General features: G+C 41.3%; 2 protein-coding genes across 2 annotated transcripts; one reads left to right on the top strand and one right to left on the bottom strand.

The window, feature by feature from the left end:
• Positions 1 to 4,190: 4,190 nt before the first annotated feature.
• LOC106913980 (transcriptional repressor CTCF-like) lies at positions 4,191 to 11,738 on the bottom strand. The gene is made up of 13 exons (XM_014980454.2): positions 11,581 to 11,738; positions 8,869 to 9,135; positions 8,602 to 8,784; positions 8,132 to 8,504; positions 7,860 to 8,030; positions 7,526 to 7,659; positions 7,316 to 7,436; positions 7,079 to 7,228; positions 6,790 to 6,950; positions 6,527 to 6,709; positions 6,291 to 6,444; positions 5,591 to 5,740; positions 4,191 to 5,506 (listed from the first exon to the last, which is right to left on the bottom strand). Exons 2-13 carry the CDS (start codon positions 9,112 to 9,114, stop codon positions 5,256 to 5,258), a joined length of 2,277 nt encoding a protein of 758 aa, XP_014835940.2. The 5' UTR covers positions 9,115 to 9,135; positions 11,581 to 11,738; the 3' UTR covers positions 4,191 to 5,255.
• A 2,240-nt stretch (positions 11,739 to 13,978) lies between these two features.
• LOC106913979 (uncharacterized) lies at positions 13,979 to 23,656 on the top strand. The gene is made up of 8 exons (XM_014980451.2): positions 13,979 to 15,093; positions 15,983 to 16,086; positions 16,164 to 16,632; positions 16,710 to 16,802; positions 16,889 to 16,925; positions 20,438 to 20,509; positions 20,594 to 21,838; positions 23,010 to 23,656. Exons 1-8 carry the CDS (start codon positions 14,995 to 14,997, stop codon positions 23,288 to 23,290), a joined length of 2,400 nt encoding a protein of 799 aa, XP_014835937.2. The 5' UTR covers positions 13,979 to 14,994; the 3' UTR covers positions 23,291 to 23,656.
• Positions 23,657 to 23,784: the final 128 nt, after the last annotated feature.

Here is a 23,784-nt window from a genome sequence, read left to right on the forward strand (position 1 = left end):
GTTACAGTTAGTTATCTTCTGAAAATAACGGCCAAAGTTTTTGTTTTTGTTTTTTTGTGGGGGGGGGGGCGGGGGGGGAGGCTATTTTTCCCTATTTTATTTAGGGAAAATCTTATTTAGGGAAACATTTTTTAGAAAAACATGTCCATTATTTTAGGAAGGTGAAGATTTTCTTTTAAATGTGAATGAAATGGCTTAAGCAGAAGTGTCCAAACTTTTTATCATGTAGGTCAAAATAATGAACTAAAAAGTACTTACGAACAATAATAATAATAATAATAATAATAATAGTTTTTTATTTTATTATTTTAAAATATTTTAATTAAACAAAGAAAGGAGTTGGATTTTGTGTTGGGAATGCATGTCAAGTTATAGTTGATCTAAACAACCTTATTAAGTTAAAGTTGTTGGGGTTTCTTACATTCTTTTGCCCTAAATTGAAAAATAATGGAGAAAGATTTAGTGTATTTTCAAGCAGGTATGAAACATACACTTCATTAAGGTTACATTTTTGTATAGAAACATGTTTTTTATTATTAGTGTGATGTAATATTCCAATTTTAAATGTTATTTTTACAGAAAATAATCATAACAAATATAAGGACTTTCAAACATTCATCTGTGTCTATTTAATCTATATAATGTTTCACCTAGTGATAAAGTTGCTGAAATAAATTGAGTTTTCAATATCCAATAATATTGCATATTATTCTTATTGCTTGTTCCAAAATATTTTATTTGTGAAAGACTTGTTTAAAGTTTAATGTGAGTTTTATTATTATTATTATTATTATTATTATTATTATTATTATTATTATTATTATTATTATTATTATTATTGAGATGATTTTGAAATCTGACTCCCTAAACCGGAAATTGGGCCTGGCTAGTTGCTGTGGCAACAAATATGTCCCTCAGCCTCAGTCACTGTTTTCTCCGTTGCTACCCCTTTTCTGTGCTGGCGACACCACAGAGAAAGCAGCGGAAACAAATAGACATGACTATTCCGAGAAAGAGGAAGGACCAGGAGACGAAAGCTTTCCCAGTGCAGCGGTCACAATGAGCGGCCTGTTCGGTTCGGCTTCGACGGATAAATCTGAGCTGTAGATGCACCGAGGGTTGCTGGTCCGAGTTGGACCCGCAGGCTGGGAATGAAGGGACGATGGGGGCGAGCATCTGGCACTTTTTACCCATAAAATACAGCTGGCTTGCTGACAGAGTGTGGTGTGCTACACCGCTGGGTAAATTATGTTGGTTCAACTAATTATTACAGTATCGGGGAATCAAGGCACAGAAATTAGGAGGAATAAAGTTGATGTAACTGGGATAATAAAGTGTGGATTCCCTTTGTAGAGGGTTAAAAATACACCGTACTGAGCTGCAAACTGCTTCCACGTGTTTTAGTTGTGCCAAATTTTCCTAAAATCCATGCAGTGTTTTCCACATCTAGCTCAAAAGAATTTGTTGCGTATACGTAAAATGTACAAGTAAACACATTAAAAGGAAGAAATTGGTTGAAAACATGTATTAAGGATTAAAAAAGACCGAAAATGTATAAAATAAATCTGCCCTATATGTCAACTGAGGAATGTATGCGTTAAAATAATACAAAAAGAAAAAACTGACCACAAAATACTATCTGTAGTCAGCAAACTAGATTTAACAGTTATTGCCAGTAGTTTTATCATCAAGTAGCCTGAAACTTTTGCTCTTGCAGTTATTCAGTTACAGTATTTTTCATTTTTATTTGACTTATTTATAGCTCTGGATCAATGTTGTAACTCTAGGTGGCTCTCAGAAACAACATGAAATCAAAATACCATTGTCTGTTTATGGTCACATTCTGAGTGTGTCCAAATGAAACTGAGCAACAGTTATTAAAAGTTTATGAATGCACATTTGGGGCAAAAGTATTCGTGTCTTGCAGCTGAAATTGAACTCAAGAGAAAAACATTCTCTAGGAGTTTTCTAATTGTATTTTTAAACAACTTAAAATTCTTATTTGAGTCGAACTTACTGTTGCTCCAAATGATCCAAAAACAAATCCACAAACCTGAACTTGTGAATATTTATCACTCGGGCACAAAACTCGGAGCTGGTTTGACGTCAGACCAACGAGGTAACATCGTTCTAGTTAGAGTAAAAATTTCAATATGGTGATGCTCATAAACGTTGTAATACGTCTTACATAAACAAACACCACTTTTAATTTGATCAGTTTAGAGTTATGGGCGCCACAACATTTATTTAAGACGTAATCTTAGTTGTAAGTCTTGTAAAATAAACATGCTTCCACCACATCTTACTACCGTTGATGAGAGCGGCAGCCATTTTGAAACGCGAAGTCCGCAGGCTTAGGTGTAACTGGGGCTAGTAGGAAGCTACTGCCAGTTTCTCAAAGGGAAATCTGACTTCCGGTGCCGCTCCAGTTAATTTTGCTCGACTGGAAAGTCAGAATTTCCCAGTTTCGAGAACAACGGGAACACATATTGTAATGTAGCCTTCTCTCAGTCAGCTGACAGCAGGAGGGAACGGCGGTGGCGCTTTTTGCTGCCACTTCCACACTTTCCGCAACTTTAAACCATCACAGTTTGTAAGTAATAGAATAAAATCAAAAAACTGTTTCAGTCAATTAACAGAACTTACATAAACAAGCAAACCTTTAATTTGACCTGAGTTTGCACACTTTTAATTAAGGTGTAATTTGTAATTTTACACGGTTTTAAATATTACATGGTATGACAGCTGCTCAGTGGTAGAGAACCTCCACCACAAAAAGAGTCCATCTTCCTTCCCAGTCATTGCTGATGTCTTTCCATATTGGCATTGTGTTAACATGTACGCTTCCTGACCAGCAAAGTACCAAAACAGATGCTTTTATGAAGATGGTTACACTCGGTACTGATCACTTTATCAAAAGTTTTTAATCAGTAGTACATGGCTGCTACTTTCAGTAATATAAAACTGACTTGGATTGATTTGTATGTTTTTTTTACAAATAGATTTTATTTAAAATCATTATGAAATTTGTGGTATTTTTCTACACTTGAGGTTTGACGTTAAATTCAGTAGAGGCCCTCAGGAATTTCTCTGGAAAACTAGTTTTGCTCCAGGTTTCATTTAGGACAATGAGAACATTAGATATTTATCAAAAAATTAGAAGCAAACTTGTTTTTTTTTTCAGAAGATTATGTAACATTTGCAGCCCTAAAGTTTTATTTAGCTGGGCAGCGTAAAATGTTTCTTTCACAAAAGTTGCAGAATGCTGCAACTTTTACAGTGAAAATACTCAGATGAATTTAGTATCCCAGTAGCACAATCAGTTTATGAAAACTCATGCTTTTCCCTGTTCTTGCAAATTAATAGGAATAATAACTGAAAGGTAACTTCCATCTAAATCCAATTTGAAATGTCTCTCAGAATATAAAAAAAATAAATAAATGTGTGTATATCTCTGATTAGTGGGAGTATTTGTAATTAGCCTGTTGCTTTGCCCATGTGACACGTCACATGAACCACATGACAAGTGAAAATCAAGCCAGTTATGCTTATGAAAAAAAAGTTTAAATTTTTACATATATAATTTATGTAAAAACTAACCTTTTCTAAAAAATAGTGAAATTATTTGAGATATTTCTACAAATTGCATGCCTCAAATATGGAAAGGGGTAAAAAAAAAACAGTAGGTAAAAAAAACCGTAAGGAAGGGTGATGAGTGACAAGAAAGGAAACAAGATGAGAGCACAAGGAAAGGAGGAGCAAAGACAAGTAGGACAACAATGAAGAACAAGACAAGAAAAAATGGTGAAGGACAAGGAGGAAAGGGAAGCAGGACACAAGAGGAGGGAGGACAAGAAGAGACAGATGGAGGAACTGAAGTCAGATGAAGGGCAGAGCAGAAAGAAGGAAAACAGGGACAAGAATAGAAAGGACACAAGGATGGAAGGACAGAAAACTGAAAAGAGGACTGGAGAGAGAAAAGAAAGAAAAGGACAAATAAGATTTAAACAGAATAAGGATTAATATGTGGAAATAAAATTATTTTTTCTCATTTGTTCTCCTTTATCCAGACCTGTAAAGAACTACTGAGTTATTTTGAGTTTGTATATTTCCAGATGTCGTCAAGCCCAGCTAAAACTCGGGCACATTTCTCCACTCATCTGTCACATAATAAATAAACAAAACAAAAATCAGGCTTTCCAATTTAATAAAATATATTTGCAAGCAAAATATGTTGACATTTTTCATTTTGTTGCTTTTTCCCCCCCCAAGCCAGCCAATTTTAACAAAAGTGAAGTCAAGTGAATTCTTGCTGCAACTGTACTAACATATCAGCAGAGCCAAACCAGTCCCTTTAAAAATATAGATCATTACAACTGCAGAAACTTAAAACAATCAGTCCCATGACTACTTTTATTGGTTGTACAGTCATACATCTGTTCTCAACTGCCAGTTATTAAAAGATCATTCAAGCTGCTACGTAGCTTCGCCAATAGTACAAAAAGGAAAACATTAACCTAATGTGGAATGACTACACATGAGAGCAAAACTATGTAGTTTTTTTTGTTTTTATCTTTGCACTCATCTGTGACAATGTTTAGTACATACACATCTTCTACAGGTATTACAGTAGCAGGAAAGGAGCATGAGATAAGCAGTCTATTAAGCTTTTAAAAACTAGAATATGATTTCAGAAAAGAAAGAAATTGTACTAACCACATAGGAAGGAAAAAAAATATTCAAGATATTTCATGGTTTGTAATTTGAAGTGGCTGTAATCAGAGACAGTCGTTTGTTCGTACAATTACCTTTTTCAATTTGGGCTTTAAATATTCAGGTTCTATTTACACACTATATATCAGCCTAAAATGGCAAGAAATGTCCTAGAAAAGGTTAAAAAGCTCATCCAGATATTTTTGAAGACAATTAATATGGATTAACACACACTCTACTTTTGTAAACCAAATCACCCACAGATAAACTGCAACAAATTACAGCCACCTCAAACTAAAATGTACTAAAGTTTGTTTTTGGTTTGATAAATCCTTATTAACATTTTCTCCCCCGCTTGTCCCAAGTCTTTATCGACACATTATTAAAAAGTACATTTTTTAAATTATAACAGTGATGTTTTCTGTGCATGGTGCAAGGTTTTATTATCCTAAATGCCAAGAATTAAAATAAAGATTTAACCAAAGGTCTGGGAGTTTTTTTTTTTGTTTTGTTTTTTTTTACAGATTCCACCTTCACATAAATCATCGGTCCATCATGCTGAGGATCATCTCAGGGGTCAGGTCTCCGTTGGGCGGGGCCTCGCTCATCTGCACCTCTGCCGCCGCCGCTCCTTCTACCTGAGACAGCTCCTCCAACTGAATGGTTGACTTGACGCCGCCAACCACCACCTCCTCCATGGTGCCCTCTTCCTGCTCCGCACCGACCTCCTTCTTCACGATGATGTCATCCACCTCGCCTGTGACCTCATCCTCCACACGGATGATGGCAGCGGCTGCAAAGAAACCCAGGTCAGGATGTGGTGCTACAGAGTGAAACGTCCGAGGGCGAATGTCTTAAAAATGAGACGGAAACTTACGGTCAGGCTTGTTCTTCGGGGGGCGTCCACGTTTCCTCTTCACCGGGGGTTCAACTGGTGCAGGAATTGGGACAACTGGTTCGGCTTGTTCCACTTCGATCTCGTTTAGCATCTCATCTTCCTCGTCTTCTACTTCATCCAGTTCTCCCTCTGCATAAAAACAGGCCTGTTAAAACCTCCCAGATATCTGGACACATTTTAATTAGTTAGCTGAAGAGTTACAGAGACCATTTTAATGAGCTTTATAAACAACAACAAAAAAAACAAACTAAATTCTTAAAAAATGTCTGTGGTGCTTACAAACAAAAGTTCCTACATTTCTAAAAAATACATCTTTCAGAGAAAATGTGTACTTCACCTTCTGTTTTGTAAACAACCAAAGGAGGCTGACAGTTTTTTTTTATTATAATATTTTGATAATTTAATAAAAGTTTAAATAAATGAGTTCTCCTACCACCAGGTCCTGGACTACTAACCAGTCATGTGTAATAGTTTTGTGGATTCTACCACGCAGTTTTACTTTGAAAAACCAGGCAGCGCTTCAGAAAGTATTAAGATACGGAGTAAAAAGAAGCGAGCAGAAAGAGAAGCAAGTCGATTCTCATGTCCGCCATGAAGGACAGTGTATGTTGTTATGGTTGAGGTGTGAAATGTGCAGAACACAAACACATACATAAGCTTAAAATAAAGTTTAAAGTACCAGTGTTTTCGTCGTCGTCATCATCATCGTCGTCGTCCCTTCTGCTCTGCATCTTCCTCTTCCTGCCACGCCGTCCCTTCTTGGGAGACGGGTCTCCGTTTTCGTCTCCACCAGCTTCACCCATGCAGTTCTCTGCGTGACGCAGCATTGTGTTCTGTTGAACAGACCAAACTGTAAATCTCTGACAGCCACCGGACAAACTACAGTGGCTACACTGAAACCTCAGCGCGTTTTACCCTGCGAGTGAAGGTCTTGCTACACTTGCTGCAGACGAAGGCAGTGGGAACAAAGTTTGGATCATGGTAACGCTTGAAGTGCATGTCCAGAAGTTGCTTCTGACGGAAAGTCTTCTCACACTGGCTACAGGCAAATGGCTTCTCCCCTGTGTGTGTACGCTTGTGCATAATCATGTGGCGCTCCTGCAAGACAACACAACGTCTTACAGCCGGCAGTTTTCATGTAAAGTCATAACTCTGGGCAGCGGATGTTTGCGTCCCACCTGTCTGCAGCAGTAATCACACTGGTCGCACTTGAAACGTTTCTCGTTCTTGTGAGTCTTCTGGTGTTGGATCAGAGCGTAGCGCTCGTGAAACACAGCATCGCAGTAACGACATTTCTTCCCCGTCTCGATAAACGAGTGCTGCTTCCGCAAGTGAACACCTACAGAAAAGGCGACCAGGTTATTATTATTAGAGAGGAAACGCCACACGACCTAAAGTCACTCATTCTGAAGAGAACCGGTTCCAACACCGTGTCCGATTTTGTCCCTACATCCTAACAGGACTTACCTAGATCGCTCTTGCGAGCGATGACCGTATCGCAGTGGGGGCAGTGGAACTTGGCCACGTTTTCTGTGTGTTTCTGCAGAATGTGCATCTTCATGGTGCCGCTCTGTGTGAAACGGGCGTGGCAGATGTAGCACTCGTACGGCTTCTCCCCTGAAACACAAAGGAAGGAAAAATATTATGACACTCTGTGCAAAAACGTGCAAACGGGTTAAAAACAACAGGCCAGGTGTGTTTTACCTGAATGTGTCCTCATGTGTCTTTTCAGCTTGTAGGTGTCTCTGCTGGCGTAGCTGCAAAGGCTGCACTGGAACGGCCGCTCCCCGGTATGAGAGCGGATGTGCCGTTTCAACTTGCTCACCTATGAAAACAAAATTAAAATAATTGCTCCACAGTACAAGTAAACACATTTACAAACTAAATGCGACACCCTTGAATAAACCGAAGTACCTCCACACTGGAATAGTCGCACATTGAACACTTGAAGGGTTTCTCATGTGTGTGTTTGTAGCGACGATGGCGCACCAACTCTCCACTGGTCACAAAGGCCATGTCACAATCTGTGCATTTGTGTGGCCGGGTGCCTAAAATACAAGAAAACGAGAATAAACTTCTCTGTATTGGTTTCAAACATTTGCATATTTATGCATGTAGTCAACAGTCAGTTTGCTGTTTAATACAGCTTTGACAGAACCACTTGATTTACCGCTTCAGTAACTATGAATACTAAATGTGGTACCTGACGGTAAAGTATGATTATTTTAATATCTTTGCCTCATTTTACCTGTGTGTGTGTTCAGGTGGTTCCTCAGCAGCGTGACTGTTCTGAAGGCTCTGCCACACAGGTGACATTTGTGCGGCCGCTCGTCAGTGTGGCTCTTCATGTGTCTATCCAGATTAGAACGCCTTGGACAGGTGTAGCTGCAGAGCTCACACTGGAAAGTTTTCTTCACACCTAAGAACAGACAAAAAAAAAATAAGTAAAGCTACAACATAGACACCAAAATGTAAGTGGGAAACTAACGCTTTGTTTAAGTACTAGAAGTGAAGATGGACCTTTTTTCTTGATCTTGGTGGGCTTTGGAGGCTTCATGTTGCCCACGACCTTCTCAGCATTGACCTCTGACAGGAGCCCCTCCTGCTGTTCTTCCTCAAAGTCGTACACAGAAACATCCATGTCCCGATCTCCATCTGCATACCGAAGTCGGCTCTTTTTGCCCTTTTTCCCTTTGCGGACAGCAGCGATGGGCTGGTAATCTGGATCCTTTGACCACTCTGGGTCTTCTTGCTGAGGGACAGCAGCTTCAGGTTCAACCACTTCCTCATCTTCCTCTTCCTCCTCCTGTGTTGCTTGGAGCTCATCATGGGCCGCTTGGAGCTCTTCCTGCTCTACAGTCTCCACCTCACCATTCGCTCCCACTTTTACAACCTAAACAAACCATTAAAGATTCAGTATAGAGCATCAAAGCTGTTGAATAATAATCTCAACACCATGGACTTAAAAGAAGGAGGAAATCATTTCTCACCTGGAAGCCTTCGGGCAAAGGAAGGGTGTGGCAGATAACCGGTTCTGCATCCTTATTAGCTCCTGACGCCTCAACAAAAGTGGCCTGGAGCCCCTCCACAGTTGTTGTTGTGACCGGGACCTGGACCAGCTGAAGCTGACCGAGACCCAACGCGGCACCGGCCTGCTCCTCCATATTCACCACCTGCAAAGAACAGCTCAGAGCTACAATTAAACAACTCACAACTCGTCCAGTTACTTACAACCCACGTTAGTCACCTGTACACACCTGAAGTGTGATGATCTGACCCTCGTCTCCCCCGGTAACCGTCACCGTGCCGCCTCCCTCCAACACTTCTGTTTTCATCTGCAGCAGAGTGGGATCCAGCGCGTCCATCACCATCATGTTCATGTCACCGGCCACTTCTCCCTGCTCCGCTTGTATCAGAGCCTCTCCGCCCTCTGGTAGGACCTTTCCATCAGAGGCCAGGGCGGCGGCCTGAGCCGACTCCATGGAAACGACCTCGCCCTCCATGGCAATGGGCTAACCAACGCTCTGGGAAGAAAGGGTTGGAATGGTTAGGAATAAGGAAACCAACCACTACCCAGTAGAGGTGCTGTTCAAGTCTCCCCTTTGTCAATTCAGATCCCAATGTCATTTCTCAGAGGGATGCACCAATATTAAAAGCTTGGCAGATACCGATATTTGATATTAACGTTGCCGTTAATAAACGATAAAGTTGCCGTTAATAACCGATATTTAACAATATTATCAAGATATCTAAATCTTTTTGACACCTTTTGGGGAAAAAGATAGCAGAAAAAGACAGCAATAGATGAAAACTATTGGTTGTTAATGTTGGCACAGTTTTATTTCGAGGGCCGATGCTGATGTTGGTGTCGATATATCTTGCATCCCTAATTTCCCTCCCTCCTACTTTTGACTTCATCTTAACCTAAGGTATATACTTATTTGTGTTTTCATTAATCATAATCTAAACAGGCCTGATTCAGATGTTTGAAATTAATTGCACACCATACGATGTGGGGCAGTAATTAAGTTAATCAGACATCAGGGTATAAAATAATAGCAGCAATGTTGCTTTGAATAACATAATTAAAAAACTGGTGCATGTAGGATGCCAGCCATGCAAAGACACATTTACATGCTTAATATAGCTTAATATATGTGCATGAGGTGGGAACGTTAGCAGTTGCAGAGCAGACCTGAGGTAGTTCGGCTGAAACTAAAAGAGTTATAGGTATAAGGCAGTTAACATTTCAAGTGCCACAAATATTAAAATCGATTTGTGAGCTTGCCACCTGAGTGCTTGAAAATAAGGTGGAGAAAAATGTGTTTGCACATTTATTAATAACAGATAAAAATAGCAAGCGTGTCTGCTTGCAACAAAAATGTGCTGAACTCAAGAGTGCCATCATGTCCAGCTTTAAAAATCAGACACAGCAAAGTTTATGGGCTTCAGCTGCATCTACCAGACCTTAACCAGTTTGTTTTTAATCTAAAAGTTTTAAAATCATCTCAATTGACAGAATGAGAACTGAGATTCTCATTCTGTCAATGAGAATCTCATTGGCAGAATGAGAATCTCCAAAATCATATTCTTGATTTTGGAGGCAAAATCAAGAATATGTTTCTGTGTTACACAGTGAACCATTTCTAACAAAAAAACATTTAAATGTGATCTACTGATATTCTTAACACGTAGAAGCAAGAAGGTTAAACAAAAACAAAGAATTTAACCCAGGAATGGGCATAAAGCATAGGCATTTACACTAAAAACTATAACTTTCATCAACTTTTCCATGCGTTTATTCTACAAGAAAATTTTTTTTTAACAGTGCAACAATTTATTAACAGTAAACTATTTATTGCAACTGGGTACAGAAGTAGACCATTTGGTATAAGTTTCACTAACCTGTGAATTTACATTTTAAGTCTATATCGCCCATACAACCCTAATTACCACAAGCCTTTTTGCCCTTTGATCGGGCTGAAATACTCAAAGGGACTTTCAACAAATCAATGCTGAGACAACATCATAAACTACCAATACCTGAAAAAACAAACAAAAGCATCTTTACAGTCGCTGTTTTGTCGTTTTACCAGCTCAGATAAAACAAAACAAAACTTATCAGTGCCAATCAAAGATTTAAAATTTAAAAAGTATGTTACTTTACGTGGTGCGCTCTTTCCCGCTGCAGTAGTTTCAGCAGCACATTTGGGTATTAACACGTCTTAAAAATGTAAAATAAATAACCGAAGTAGTCTAAGTTGGAGCGCGCAAAACTAAGAATAAAGGAGGTCATGTTGGAGTGCTAAACTGAGTTATAGCGAATAAAATTACAGTAATTCAGATTAAAATGTGTTCATAGAGTGGAGTTTCAAAGAAACCGCGAATCCGACGGTTTAACTGAAAAAAACGGCCATCGTCAGAGTCAGTTCATGTCTTCCTGCGGTGATAATGAGACACTGATGGGGTTTGACTGTTTGCCAATCACAATCTGTCGATCAGCCAATCCCCAAGCCACTCATCTATCCGTTTTTAAAAACCAGAAGTTACCCATCTTCTGTTTGCTTTTATTTGATCTGAAATAATTTACAACTTGGGTTTCGAGACAAGAACTTGGCTAAGCTTCGCTGTGTTTAAGTGGGGAAGCGCGACAACGTCTGAAAACAGGAAACAAAGGGCACGATAAGATGGACGTCAGGCCTGAAAAGACTTAAATCAGAAATACCGATAAATACAACCATCCCCACGTAAATACACAATTATCTCGTCTGGAAGCCTCAAACATACTTGACAGATTCACCTAGTGGGGGTTTATAGAGACATTTAGTGTATTTTGGATAACGATAGAGGGAGACAAACACCCCCCGCCAGCCGCCTGGACGGTAAGCCCTACCGTGACACCTAGAGGCCGTCGACGGCTCCTACAAAAACCTCTCCTTGTTTGGAGGCAAAATGACACTTTCACTTACTTCAGGCTGGTTCTTTTCCCCGTTGTAGTCACTTCGAACCTCAGCGCCAGTGATTGCTCCTCTCAATCCTGCAGCAGACGGTGGTGTGTGCTCTGCGCCGAGCTCTTAATTTTCTCCCGCTTTGGAGGAGTAGGCCTAACACAAAATGGCGGCCCATTAGAAGCAGCGCGCCTGCGCGTTCACAGCGGCCTGGGGGAGTAGAGGGGAGTGGCCCCGCCGTAACTGTGTGTTATGGGCGCCAGATTTGAAATGAGGCGTGGGCGTGGCGACACGACCATTATAATCAATAGAAGCTGGAGGAGGGGAAACGAAAGGCGCTCTAACAACATGTGCAGATCAGTTCTGGTGTAAATAAACGTACCCCAGACAAGTACTCAAAGCTTAGTCAAAAATAGTGACTTGGTTTGGAGTAGTACATAAAGTTAACCACAAGAGGGCAGTGTGAGGTTTGTTAGAAATGGGATAAATTTGAAATATATGGAACCACGCAAGTGACAAAAGGTAAAACAAAAGTGTTAGAAAACTGTTTTCTGTGCACTACAGTATGTAAACAGGTTTATGAAGGGGTTGCCCATCTTGACTATGTTTTCCTTGGGATAGAGGTTTTTAATGTCAGTTTGATTTTACATTTCCTTTAATGTCCAGCACATGTTGATCTGTGTTTTTAGAGCAAGCATTGATAGATGGGATCAGCACAATATGGGATGTGAATTAAGGCTATGCGGTGCACTATGTACGAAAAGAACAGGATTCCTTAACTTTATTTCTAATCACACTTCTGGATGTTTGGTTCGAGAGTTTTCTGGGTAAGTTTCTTAGTTATTCATTTAAAAAATTGTAAAAGTAATAAAACCCAATGAGGTAACAAAATTCCAGTGGTTATTTGTACTTGTAACAATATACAAGTGCTTTTATTTGAATTAAATTATTTCAACCCAACTTGACACACTAATTTATGCACTAATTTATCGGTGCCAATTTTCTTAATTTTGGTAGATTGGTGCTCAGCCAATTTTTATATGTGAAGCCGATCTTATACACTAATCTTATACCTTGGCAAAGGTTTAAAATATCAACCTCTGCTCTCCTGTGAGAAAGGTTTGACTGATAGACCATCCCACCAGATCATGTTTGCAGTCAAGAATAGTTACCCCACTGTTGCTAACTCAGCAACTTTTTATAACTATATTTAACAACATTTCAGACAAAAAAATTGGTATGGGCTAATCTGGGAATCAGCAGGTCTGGCTTTTTAAAATATTGGTCATCGGCGATTGATCAGAAAGCTGCAGATAAAAATTAACAAATGAGAATATAGAAAATATAAAATATAATTATTTGTTCATATTTTATAAACAGTTTTGGGACCTGTGTGCACTTTGAACAGGAGAGTTTTATTTGAATTCACTCTACTTCACTGAACTCAAACAACAGTATAATTTGGTTATTTAACCAAATTATGTCCATTAGCAAATCTTAGACTACCATGTACCAAACTGATGGCGTGGATTTCATTCATGTTTATACGCATGTTGCCACATGGGACCTGCATTTCTCTCTAAAACTATTTGCAAGGGAAAGGTGAACGTCCGTGCTCTGTAATATCAGCCACATTTAGAACAGAAAGAGAAACACAGGCTTATCTGCAGTCTGTGCCAAAGTGACCTAAAAATAAAATGATACTCATGAAGCATCCTTTGTTCAAGGTTTTAAGGTTTTGTGTAAGCCGTCAGAAATATCAGAAGGAAAAGAAGGAAAAAATGAAGCTAATTTATGCAGGATGTTTTTTTTTGAGTGTACACAACCTGAAGAGCAATTTTACTCCATCACAGCTTTCAGGCATAGTCTCACAACTATATTTTCTGACTATTGGGCTGCTCCAGTAAGCAGTGCACCAAAAATGTGTGGCGACTGTAAACATGTTGCTGCAAGGAAAAATCTGATTAACAAATAAATCAGTCCCTGGTCACCTTTTAATACAACGCTGTGAAATAAATTGCTTTTAATTAATTCTCACTCTAGTCATCAAGTTGAAGCTGATAGATACAGATTGTACTGATTGATTAAGTTAGTATTCCTATGATTTGGACTTCTCATTTTTTACATTTTATTCATTTATTTTTTATGGGGCTGTGTTTTTTGTACATTTTGATATACTGACTTATTTACTGTTTGCGTCATCATTTAATTTAAAATCTCAAAGTCAAACAGATGCACAGGCAGTGCCGTATTTCCTTGAAAACAAATTTCCCTAAGACACATTTTTTAAAGTAAATGTCCAAGGTTACATTTAAAAAATTTCATTCCTCTTTCCCCCCCTGAGAATATTTAGTCAGCAGGAGTTCTTCCTGCTCATTAGTTGAAAGTACAGTCTCATCTGGTCTTTTTATTAGATTCAATCTTCGGGGATTACAAGTACAGACAGGCTCTAATTAACATTAAATGCATTTAAGCTTCAGAAAACAATGATCCAAACTTGCCTCCAGGTTACAATAACCAACGGTGCAGGATTATTATACCTGCAGCTTGGCACTGAAATAGGTGATGGCATATTACTGCATGTGGAAAACATTTCATGTGGGATTCCTTAGATGAAAACAAGTTATTTCTGGGCTGAAAAGGGAGTTTAAGATGAAAAGAAACAGTCCCTGTGACGCTCCCCTCATTTGTGTAAATAGTCGCAGAAGCAAATAGCAAAGAAATGCGATACACATATAGAAACGATCCAGATGAATATCCTGAATGTCTAAATATCTCTCCTAGTTTGAATATCAAATGTTTAGCAACCATGCAAGCAACAAAATTCCCGTGAAGCCCAGGATGCAAGCCGCCAAAGAAAAAGGCACTGGGATGAAAATATGTAGAAACTGGTGCTTGTGGGCGTGTGTCGTGTTTTATGGCTCCTGAACAAGTTGTGCAACTCGCTGTTTTACACCTCACAGCCCATTTAACGCAGGTTCCTTTAGTGGTAAAGGACCCAAGAAATGCCAGGTCAGCCTGTCAATTACTGCTTCAAAGCATCTTTTCCGCATATAAAATAAATTATTAATTTGTTACATAAGCAACAGCAGAACACGCAGTCTATTCAGAGGTTTCCTGCTTAAAGTGGCGGTTAGGATGCAGATGCACAGAGCTGGGGATGCATTGATGAAGCAGGTGTCAGAGTGGCGACTTTTCTGTGTGTGTCAGAGCCTCTCCTTGTTTTATCACCATCTTTTCCTCCTGGTTTTTCCTCTCGCAGAGGGGAGGGAGGAGGGGGGGCGGTGGCAGAGAAAGGCGAGGTTCTGTTGTCAGATCTGTCAGTCGAGCCAGCCTGGTCCCTCCCACCACTGTGGAGGCATTACATACTGCTGGTGCTCTTAGCAACCGTGCCTCAGCAACAGAGCCGCGGCAGCAGCGTGCCGTGTCTCCCCAATGGAGCTGCCATTGGGCGGACCAGCTCTCAGGCACTACACCCAGAGCAGACCGAGACCCCACCGGCAAAAACTGAACTACCGTCCCAGCAGACCGCAGGTAATGTGTGTGAGGATCAGATGGGTTTGGGATAAAATGGTTGGTGTGTGTGAGAGAGAGAGGGGAGAAAAATGGAAGGGAGGGAGAGGATGGAAGAGGGTACAGAGGGGAGAGGCAGGGGGAAGGGAAGGGTGGAGAAGATGCCTGGTCCCTGCTTGAATTAGGCAGTCCCTTTGTACCGGTCACTTGCTCTTTGAAAAACCCACTCTCTTTTCTCTGTGTGCATATGAGATGGTGATGAGGGCGAGTGGGAATTTGGTCTCAGCGTCTTCCCCTGCTCTTCCTGCAAAAAAAGGAAGCCATATAAAAAAAAGGCTTTAGGCATTTTTAATCTGTAAATTTCTCTAAATGCTGAGGGAGTGCATCTATTCCCCACTGAGCTGGTCATGTTGTCACAGAGCTTCAGCAGCTTGTAGACATGCAGTCACTCCCATGGAGACAAAATTCACCCAATCCCCCCGGCAGAAGATCGTGTAACGGTGACTTCTGCTAAATTCGTGTTCGGCAGCCAACCTCTTGACTTTCATCTCCACTTGTGGGCGCAGATGTTGACATGATCAGCGTAATGCAACTCTGCATAGCTGCATTTCTGATATCACGTTACCTTTATTGGCAAAATGAATTATGCTGCGCTCGTTCTGGATGTAAAACCTGGCGATGCTCGATCACTGTACGTTACTGAGCAACTGGCTCCCAGGAGGCCTGGTTCCATCAGAAATGGACGAGAAAATCAAACCAAAAAAAAATAAAAAAAATAGAAAAATGTGCGTTGAGGCAGGAGGAACAGCTCTGCCAGAGTGTGTGGGTTTTCAGAGGTGATTGTTATGTAATGTAAAGTTATATGTGATACAGTTTGTGATTGCTGGGATCTGCTTATTTCTATAATTAGGAGACGATAATTGAGAGTGAAAATGAAGTTCTTGAGCACATGGGGCGAGTGGATGAAGGCGTGGAGGAGTTCTTTACAAAGAAAGTACTTCCCACTGATACGCTGTGAGTATAGCTCAGTAGCTAAATGATCTAGTGTGAATAGAAGCAGCCAGAGCTGACGTGCAAGGCTCTTTGTGTAGGACCAAGCAGGATGAGGAAACTATCACACAGCAAGAAGTGGCTCCTGCCAGCGCCGTCGCTCCCTGTCCTCCACCGACGAAAACTCTCAGGAGGAAACTGGGAGATTTCTTCACCCTCAAGAGGAAGCGAGGTCTGAAGTCAGAGCCGAGCCAGGAGGGCCGCCCCAAAAAAGCCTCCATCGCCGATTTCATCCGACCTCTTAGGGAGGTCGCCAGGTCAGAGAAAGACAAGGAGAAGGAACGGGTGAAGGAGCACGACAAGGAGAATGAAAAGGATAAAGTGAAAGCTCATCCCAGTGCTGTTACTGGAGAGGCAGCTGTTCAGGAGACGGAGGTTACCGGTGACGCGCCGCTGAGGGGCGAGGCAGCGCCTCCCCGCCGAGCTCTCAGAGAAGGGAAATCCCAGTCGCTCATTCTGCTGTCTGGATCAGCGGCAGCAGGAGCTACCAATGCCAGAAACACCGCCAAGGTGAACATCGCTGCAGCTCAACTCTTCCACTTTTGTAGTAAAACCATCTGAATGTCAGTCATGTTTGCTGATTTCAGAAACAGTTTGAAGGCCAGCACAGCTTTGAGCAGAAACTCCACCTCATGCTTCAGCGTATTGGGGTCTCCAAGCCTCCACCAGGAGACACACAGGTGTGTAAATGTGCATGCCTCAACTATCTGACATATAGTAAGGAATTATGAATATCAGAGTTAACTTATTTGTGTTATTATTTTAGAATCAAGAAGGAGAAATGAAAAAGGCTGAATCTGAAGGTATGTATAATCATCTACGGCATTTTTTTTATTCTTTCCTCCTGATTGTTAATAAAGCTGAAATGACCTTTAAGTCAATTATGCCAAAAGTATATTTTTAACATTCATATTTCACAATTTATTTTCAGTTTTTCTTTTTTTTTGTCAAACTTAAATGTTTCAGATCAAACACATTTTAATATCAACCAAAGATAACCACACCCAGGCCTGATTACTGCACGACCCACAGAGTCGAGAAATCACTTCAAAAGAACCTGCCTGACAACACGAAGTAGGCTAAGAGAGCTCAAAACACAACACACTATTAATTCACAGAAATTCAAGAACAGATGAAAACCAAATCATGAGGCTGGTGAGCACATCGAAGACTCATCCAGAAGGTCAGAAAAGAATCCATCACAACATCCGAGCACTGCAGGCCTTACCTGCTTCAGGTAAAGTCGGTGTTCCTGATTCAACAATCAGAAAGAGACTGGGAACAATCATATCCATGGGAGAGCTACAACGCCATATAAAAAAAACATCTTCAAGACATAAAGACTTGTTGGAAATATTCACTGAACTGATGACAAAAGGGAAACATTTTGGAAAGTAGCACTGCGATTTAAAAAATGAACATAGTGAAGGCAATATAATGGTCTTTGGAGACTTTTCTGCTTCCGGATCTGAACACCTTGCCATAATTTATGGATTTTCTCCCAAAAGAATATGCTGAAGGTGAATCTACAACCATCAGTTTCTGACATTAAACTTAAGCACACTTGGATTCCTGCAGTTTGGTAGAATTTAAACGACTCCGAGAGGAAGAGTGGGACAAAAAGACTGTAAAAGACTCTTTAACAGTTTTAGCAAACACTTGACCACACTTGTAGCTGCCAGGAATGGCACAGCCATTAGGGTTGAGAGTATTTTTTTTTTACATTGGGGCATGTTGGTTAGTGATCTGAAACATTCAAGTGTAAAAAGACAGTAACGGAGGAAATCTGCAAGGCAACAATCGTTGTCTTACAGAATTGTATTCCTGAGACGTCTGTAATTAAGTTTGTACTTTCCTCAAAAAGCTATTACTGGATTGTATCCTTGTCTTCTGCCCTCTCGTGGAAGGCCTAATTCAAGATGGCTACATGCACCTTAGAAGAAGAAAAGTCCTTGATTTGAAACGGTTTTAACAAAGATAACTTTAAAAACTGATCTGAGCATTTAAAAAATAAGCCGTTATGACAAAAAATTGCTTAATTATAAATGAATTATAGAAAAAAGGTAGTGAAAAGACCTGTATTAACTGGACTGCTACAGTTGGTGAGCTGGCTCCCAAGGGGATTCGTACCGGCCCTTCGCGGCGCTCCCTCCTCCCTAACATATGCAACTCCTCATATTAGGGCATTAGGATGTGGGACAATGGGCCTTACAGGCATGGGTGGGGCACTATGCAGCACTTTGCACCCATATCCCAATTTTAATGCACCTTAGACATAAACACTACACTTCATTTTACAGGGACATATTAGGATCAAGACCTTCTTACATGCTTTTGATGGGGTGATGCTTGAATTGAGGCTTGATCACACCCAGAAAGTGGACTGCCACTGGGTGGTCTATGGTTTCTGGGGATGTGTCTGGCTGCCAATGGGCGGTGGGGACTGCATGGGGTTCTGGTGGGTGTTCATCCCTCTTAACCTCCCAGGGGATAGCCCACCAGGTGGAGCAGTAATGGTCCACCTGGTCCTTCTGAGTCTCAGCTGCTCCAGTGGGATGGGTGATGGGTGGGAGGCCTTCAACTGTTCTTACCATACACAACTATTCACCTCAAGGTGACAAATTAGTTCATACACCTATGCAACACAAATGCTACCATTTACACACACCAACACTCATCCATCCATCTACTATCTGGTGTGGTGCCAATCTCCAGCAGTCAATGGGTGAGAGACAGGGTACACCCTGGACATGGGCAACACAGAGACAGACAGGACAAGCAACCATGCATGCACAGACCCACACCTAAGGACAATTTAGACAGACTAAATAGCCTAACAGTCATGTTTGTGACTGTGGGAGGAAGCCAGAGAGAACCCACACATCTTGCTGCAAGGCAACAGCGCTACCAACTGCACCACTCTGCACCGACACACATATAATCCAAATGGCTGAAGGTCAACAAACACGGGTTAATATTACATCATCGTAGCCTGCCTGCTTTGATGCTGGATGCATTCTGGCTTTAATAAAGTCAATCATGCAATTAGGATACCATCTTCAGATATACTTTTTGTAGAGTAAATATGTCCTGGAACATGTCAGCAGCCATCTTCTCTATATGGTCTCAAACTCCAGTCCTTAAGGGCCAGTGTCCTGCAACCTTTATATGCCTCTCTGCTTCAGCATATCAGCTCGGATATTGGCTCATTAGCATAGCTCTGTAGAGCTCGACTGAGTGGTAGAGAGGCAGTTTAACCTTTTAGTTCAAGTCTAAAAGTTGCAGGACTCTGGCCCTCAAGGAATGTAGTTTGAGACCACTGCTCTTTGGGATACCCACACAACACCATGGTCTTTGGGAGTCGGATGATGGACCTTGAAAGCCCAACCATTACCTCCAACATCCTAATTGCAACCCCCATTTTAATACACTTGAGACATTTCACAGTAGCTCAGACATCGATGCAAACACTAGAGAGGAGCATTGCATGGACCCCCATCCATCTTTCCTTAGTGCCTTCGCCAGTTCAACAGAGATTGGTGGTGCGGGATTGGCCTTATGGGCTCTGGCATCATCACAGGGGAGTGTACAACCGGGTTGGGGTGTTGGGTGATCTCTGTCGATTGTACGGCTATTCTGGGGTCTTCAGCAGCCAAAGCCACCTTATCCTTGGTTCTCCATGGCTCAAACTGTTTTGGGTGTCTACTCTTTCTACTATTCTAGATGGTAAATCACATCCTCCAGGTCAAAAATGAACACACACACCTACTCTACCTGCGCACACTCACACACAAATGGTCGAAGGTCACACAAACAAAGGTTCCTATTCATCAATGTACCCTGCTTATTTTCATGCTATGCAATTTTTGTTTCAATAAAATCTTTGATGCGATTAGAATCTATCCTCTGACACCTTTTCGTAGAGCATCATTTCCCTGCCACATGTAGGCAACCAGCTTCTCTTTACATAGTTTATCTAAAATGCCGAGAGTGAAATTGTGGGGAAAAAATTTACTACTTTAGGTTTTCATGTATATTTTGTGGGTAATTACATGGGTTATTTTTTTACTGTGGATTTCTGTCATACCCATATCCTTCTGGTTGGGAAAAATGTGTCAAATACATGATCATAAAATGGCTAATGCACTTGTTATGATACAGAAATAAAAAATAAATCTGAAATAGCGTATGTCATCATGACTATCTTTTCTAGTATAAGGCTTAAAGAGTTAAGGAATCAAAATCTACCTGCTTCAGTCTAAAATGTGGTGCTTTATTTGTCCTTTAAAATGACATAAAAGTCTTTGCGCTTCAGGTACCATCATTGATAATAAACCTGAGCCACCCTCTACTTTCTCAAAACCTCGGACTATGTCTGCATCTTCAGGTAAACCACAATTAGTCATTTTCAGCCTCTTTTCCAACCTGCTACGATCAGCTGGGTGACTTTCTCCTTCCTTTTTCTCTCCAGACACCCGGCATCAAATGCGGGTGAGTCTGTCGGCACACGAGGCAGCTGGGAAGCCTGCTCTGCTTCCAAAGCCAGTAATCAAACCAGCTCCGCCTCCCGCAACATCAGGCCGTAATACGCCAGAGAACGAGCTAGCACAGATTCAGGAAGCAGAGACAAACACGCCCACTAAGCCCAGTCTGACCGCTGCTCCGTCTGCTCCTGCTACTACCACCTCTTCTTCTGTACCGACAATCTCTAATTCAGTCCCTGACTCAGCCAGTGTCACAGTTTCCTCCTCAAGTACTGACACAGAGATATGCACTGACTCAGTGGACTCTGCTGCAGCAACTACAACACCTACCAACATTACAGAAAGTGACAGGAAAGCCTCAGTCCCTATATCTAGTTCTCCTGTCACTGAAGCTCCAACCTCCACAGTTACTAGCATCTCTACCCCAACTGAGCCCCCTGGCACAACCTCAGCTACACCCACCACCTCAGAGCCCCCAACCCCAAGTCCTTCAGTCACTTCCACCTCAAAAACAGAAACTACTTCTTCCATCCCCACCCTGGAAACTGGTTCAGCTCCCTGCCAGCAGAGCCCAGTTTCTAAAACAGCAACAAATCTACCAACTGAGGCAACTTCCCTGGAGCCAAATGGTGCTCTCTCAGCTGCTGGAGGTGATGTTTCTGTCAGCACCGCAGCTTCTTCTTCCTCCACCAGCGTGTCAGATTCAGGGCTACATACTCCACCCAGTACCTCTGTAGCTACATGTCATCCTCCCAATTCTGGTGCAGTCACAGCCGCAGATACACACGGTGTCCCCGTTACTTCAGCCTCCCCTGTGACCCCTGCTCCCCTCCCTCCCACAGCTGATAAAACCCTCAGCCCACCATCCAGCGACCACATGGACTCTGCCTCCTCTCCTGCCACCGTCCAGTCAGACGCTCCCATTTCTGCTCCCTCCACTTCTTCCAGTGACACGAACCCTACAGACACCGCCTCCACTGCTACCAGTTTAAACCGCGCAGACACCACTTCCACCAGCAGCTCGGCGGGCGCTGCTGCAATTAGCTCCCCACACATAACTGGGTCAGATCCAGTCTTCACGATTCCCCCTGACGGAGAGTTAAGTGCCACTCCTTGCCGCTTCAGCAGTCCAGCACCCCCTGATGGCGAGCCGCGCCAGGATAAAGATTTACAGACGCTGCATGAGGAAAGGGGGGAAGGAGAAGGACCAGGAAAACCCACAACAGACATCGGTAAGATTTTATTTTAGTAAATATGTAATTCAGTGCCTTGCAGATGTATTCCCACTCGACTGTTTTCCGATTACCTGTAATAACTTCAGTTTATTTTACTGAGAGATTATGTGAAAAGTAGTGGATAATTTAAATATTGAAGGAAAGGATCACATGGTTTTTACTTCTTCTTTTTCAATAGAAATCCTAAAAGTTTGATGTGCATTTGTATTCAACCTCCTTTGAATAAACACAATCCAATTCTCTTAATTAACTTTCAAAATCACTTGAGTTCATTTCAATTCACCGGATTCAAATAGTGTCAATTCAAAACAAAATGAATCTTAAAAGTATCTATAATGCAAAATTCACATTTTGCGCGTTTTTGTTTCTATTTGGGTCTTACTCTAAAAAAAAAAAAAAACACGACATTTTTGGCAATAAGTAAATGTTTAGTTCAAACGCCACCTGATTGTTAAGTCGCAATCAATTACCTAGCATCCAAGCTGGGTTAAAGCACGTTTGGTCAGCTGGTTTTACCGCAGCATGCGCTGTTAAAATGGCTGCTGGAAAATACAAATGTTTTGTTGTTGACTTACCATTCAAAAACCACTCTCTTCATTCTTGTTGGATGTTCAGGAGGCTGTACTTATGCTTTTCAAAGATGTATCTTGTATAATTGTGCATCTGTTTGCAGCCATTTTTACGTGCGAATGTAAAGATTGAGTTTGGGGGCGTGGCCAGCAGCAGCTTATTAGGATTTAAAGTGACAGGAGGCCCTAAAATAGCTCCATCTGAAAGAAGCTTAGAATAGGCAGAACTGACCAGACAGAAATCTGAGAATGATTTTCGTGCAAGAAATGTGATGAACATGTTTTGTAAGCATAATATGTAATTTATAAGTATTTTAAAAAATAAATTTCTTTCCAGGCATACGACCATCTTATTAGTAAATGGAGAGCACCCACATTTGAGTGGGTGCTCTCCAAGTACAGATGTAGTTCTATGAAGGCCTCAGAGGTTTATAGGTCATTGGTGAAAAAAGCATTATGAAGACCAGAGACCAGCAATATGCAAAAATGTGGACAACTTCAAGGGGCATAAATACTTTTGTCAGAACCATTCACTTGGTTTCACTTAATGTATATACCATAGGTAGTTGTTTGTCTAATTGAATGTTTTTGTCTTTTAGCAGTGGATAAGCCTTCTGAGGAGGTCAAACAGACCAAATCAGGTGATTCTGATGAGAAGAAGGAAGATGCTCACGGTGAGAAGAAGAGCGAAAGTGACAGTGACAAACCACTGGTTGACAACGGTGATGTAACAAGAAAAGAAGTGCAGGAAGAAAGTGTGAGAGCAGAAGAGAACGCCCTCTCTGAACCTGACCCGGGTGCAGAGGCTGAGAGGAGCAGAGACGACTCAGTCAATGAGGCTCAAGAGCAAGAGGAAACAATGTCAGCAGGTGATAAGTGAAAAATAACAAAGCCGCTGAACACGGGACCAACAACTGTGACAGACAGGAGAGTCCACAGTAAAGGCTACGAGGGGTAAGGAAGGCTGGGGGAGAGATCATCAATGGCACTTCCGACAGGGACCACCACATTACTGCAGCACACCACTAAGAGTGGGCCACTGGACCAAAGAACTGAGATCCCCTTGGTGTGATGTAATCAACAAATCCAGCAGTGTCTTTGTCCTTTTTTTAACTTCTGTTGAGATTTTGCATTGCACGTATGATTATGTACTATAAGAAAACTATTGTGGTAAAATACATGATGTTTACAAAAGATGGGAAAGAGACATAGCTATGACTATTAAATGGATTATTCAGTTCACTGAGTCATTCTTTAAGCTTTTTTAAAGTTGTTTTTGTACATGAAGTTAGTCATATTTCCCTGAAATATCATCCATCCAGTATTGCACCTTGAACAAGTCAACAGTCCATCACAGGGCAAGACAGAGACAGC

The sequence above is a fragment of the Poecilia mexicana genome, unplaced genomic scaffold, assembly GCF_051168715.1.
Source record: "Poecilia mexicana isolate PSO_F unplaced genomic scaffold, ASM5116871v1 scaffold_3, whole genome shotgun sequence".
Taxonomy (NCBI): domain Eukaryota; kingdom Metazoa; phylum Chordata; class Actinopteri; order Cyprinodontiformes; family Poeciliidae; genus Poecilia; species Poecilia mexicana.

Coding starts and splice junctions, on each gene's coding strand:
- LOC106913980 (XM_014980454.2), bottom strand. CDS start 9,114: ATGGAGGGCGAGGTCGTTTCCATGGAGTCGGCTCAGGCCGCCGCCCTG. Junction 7,437..7,525: donor GCGACTATTCCAGTGTGGAG/GTACTTCGGTTT, acceptor TTGTTTTCATAG/GTGAGCAAGTTGAAACGGCA. Junction 5,507..5,590: donor CCCGAAGAACAAGCCTGACC/GTAAGTTTCCGT, acceptor GTTTCTTTGCAG/CCGCTGCCATCATCCGTGTG.
- LOC106913979 (XM_014980451.2), top strand. CDS start 14,995: ATGGAGCTGCCATTGGGCGGACCAGCTCTCAGGCACTACACCCAGAGC. Junction 15,094..15,982: donor ACCGTCCCAGCAGACCGCAG/GTAATGTGTGTG, acceptor TTCTATAATTAG/GAGACGATAATTGAGAGTGA. Junction 16,803..16,888: donor CTCCACCAGGAGACACACAG/GTGTGTAAATGT, acceptor TTATTATTTTAG/AATCAAGAAGGAGAAATGAA.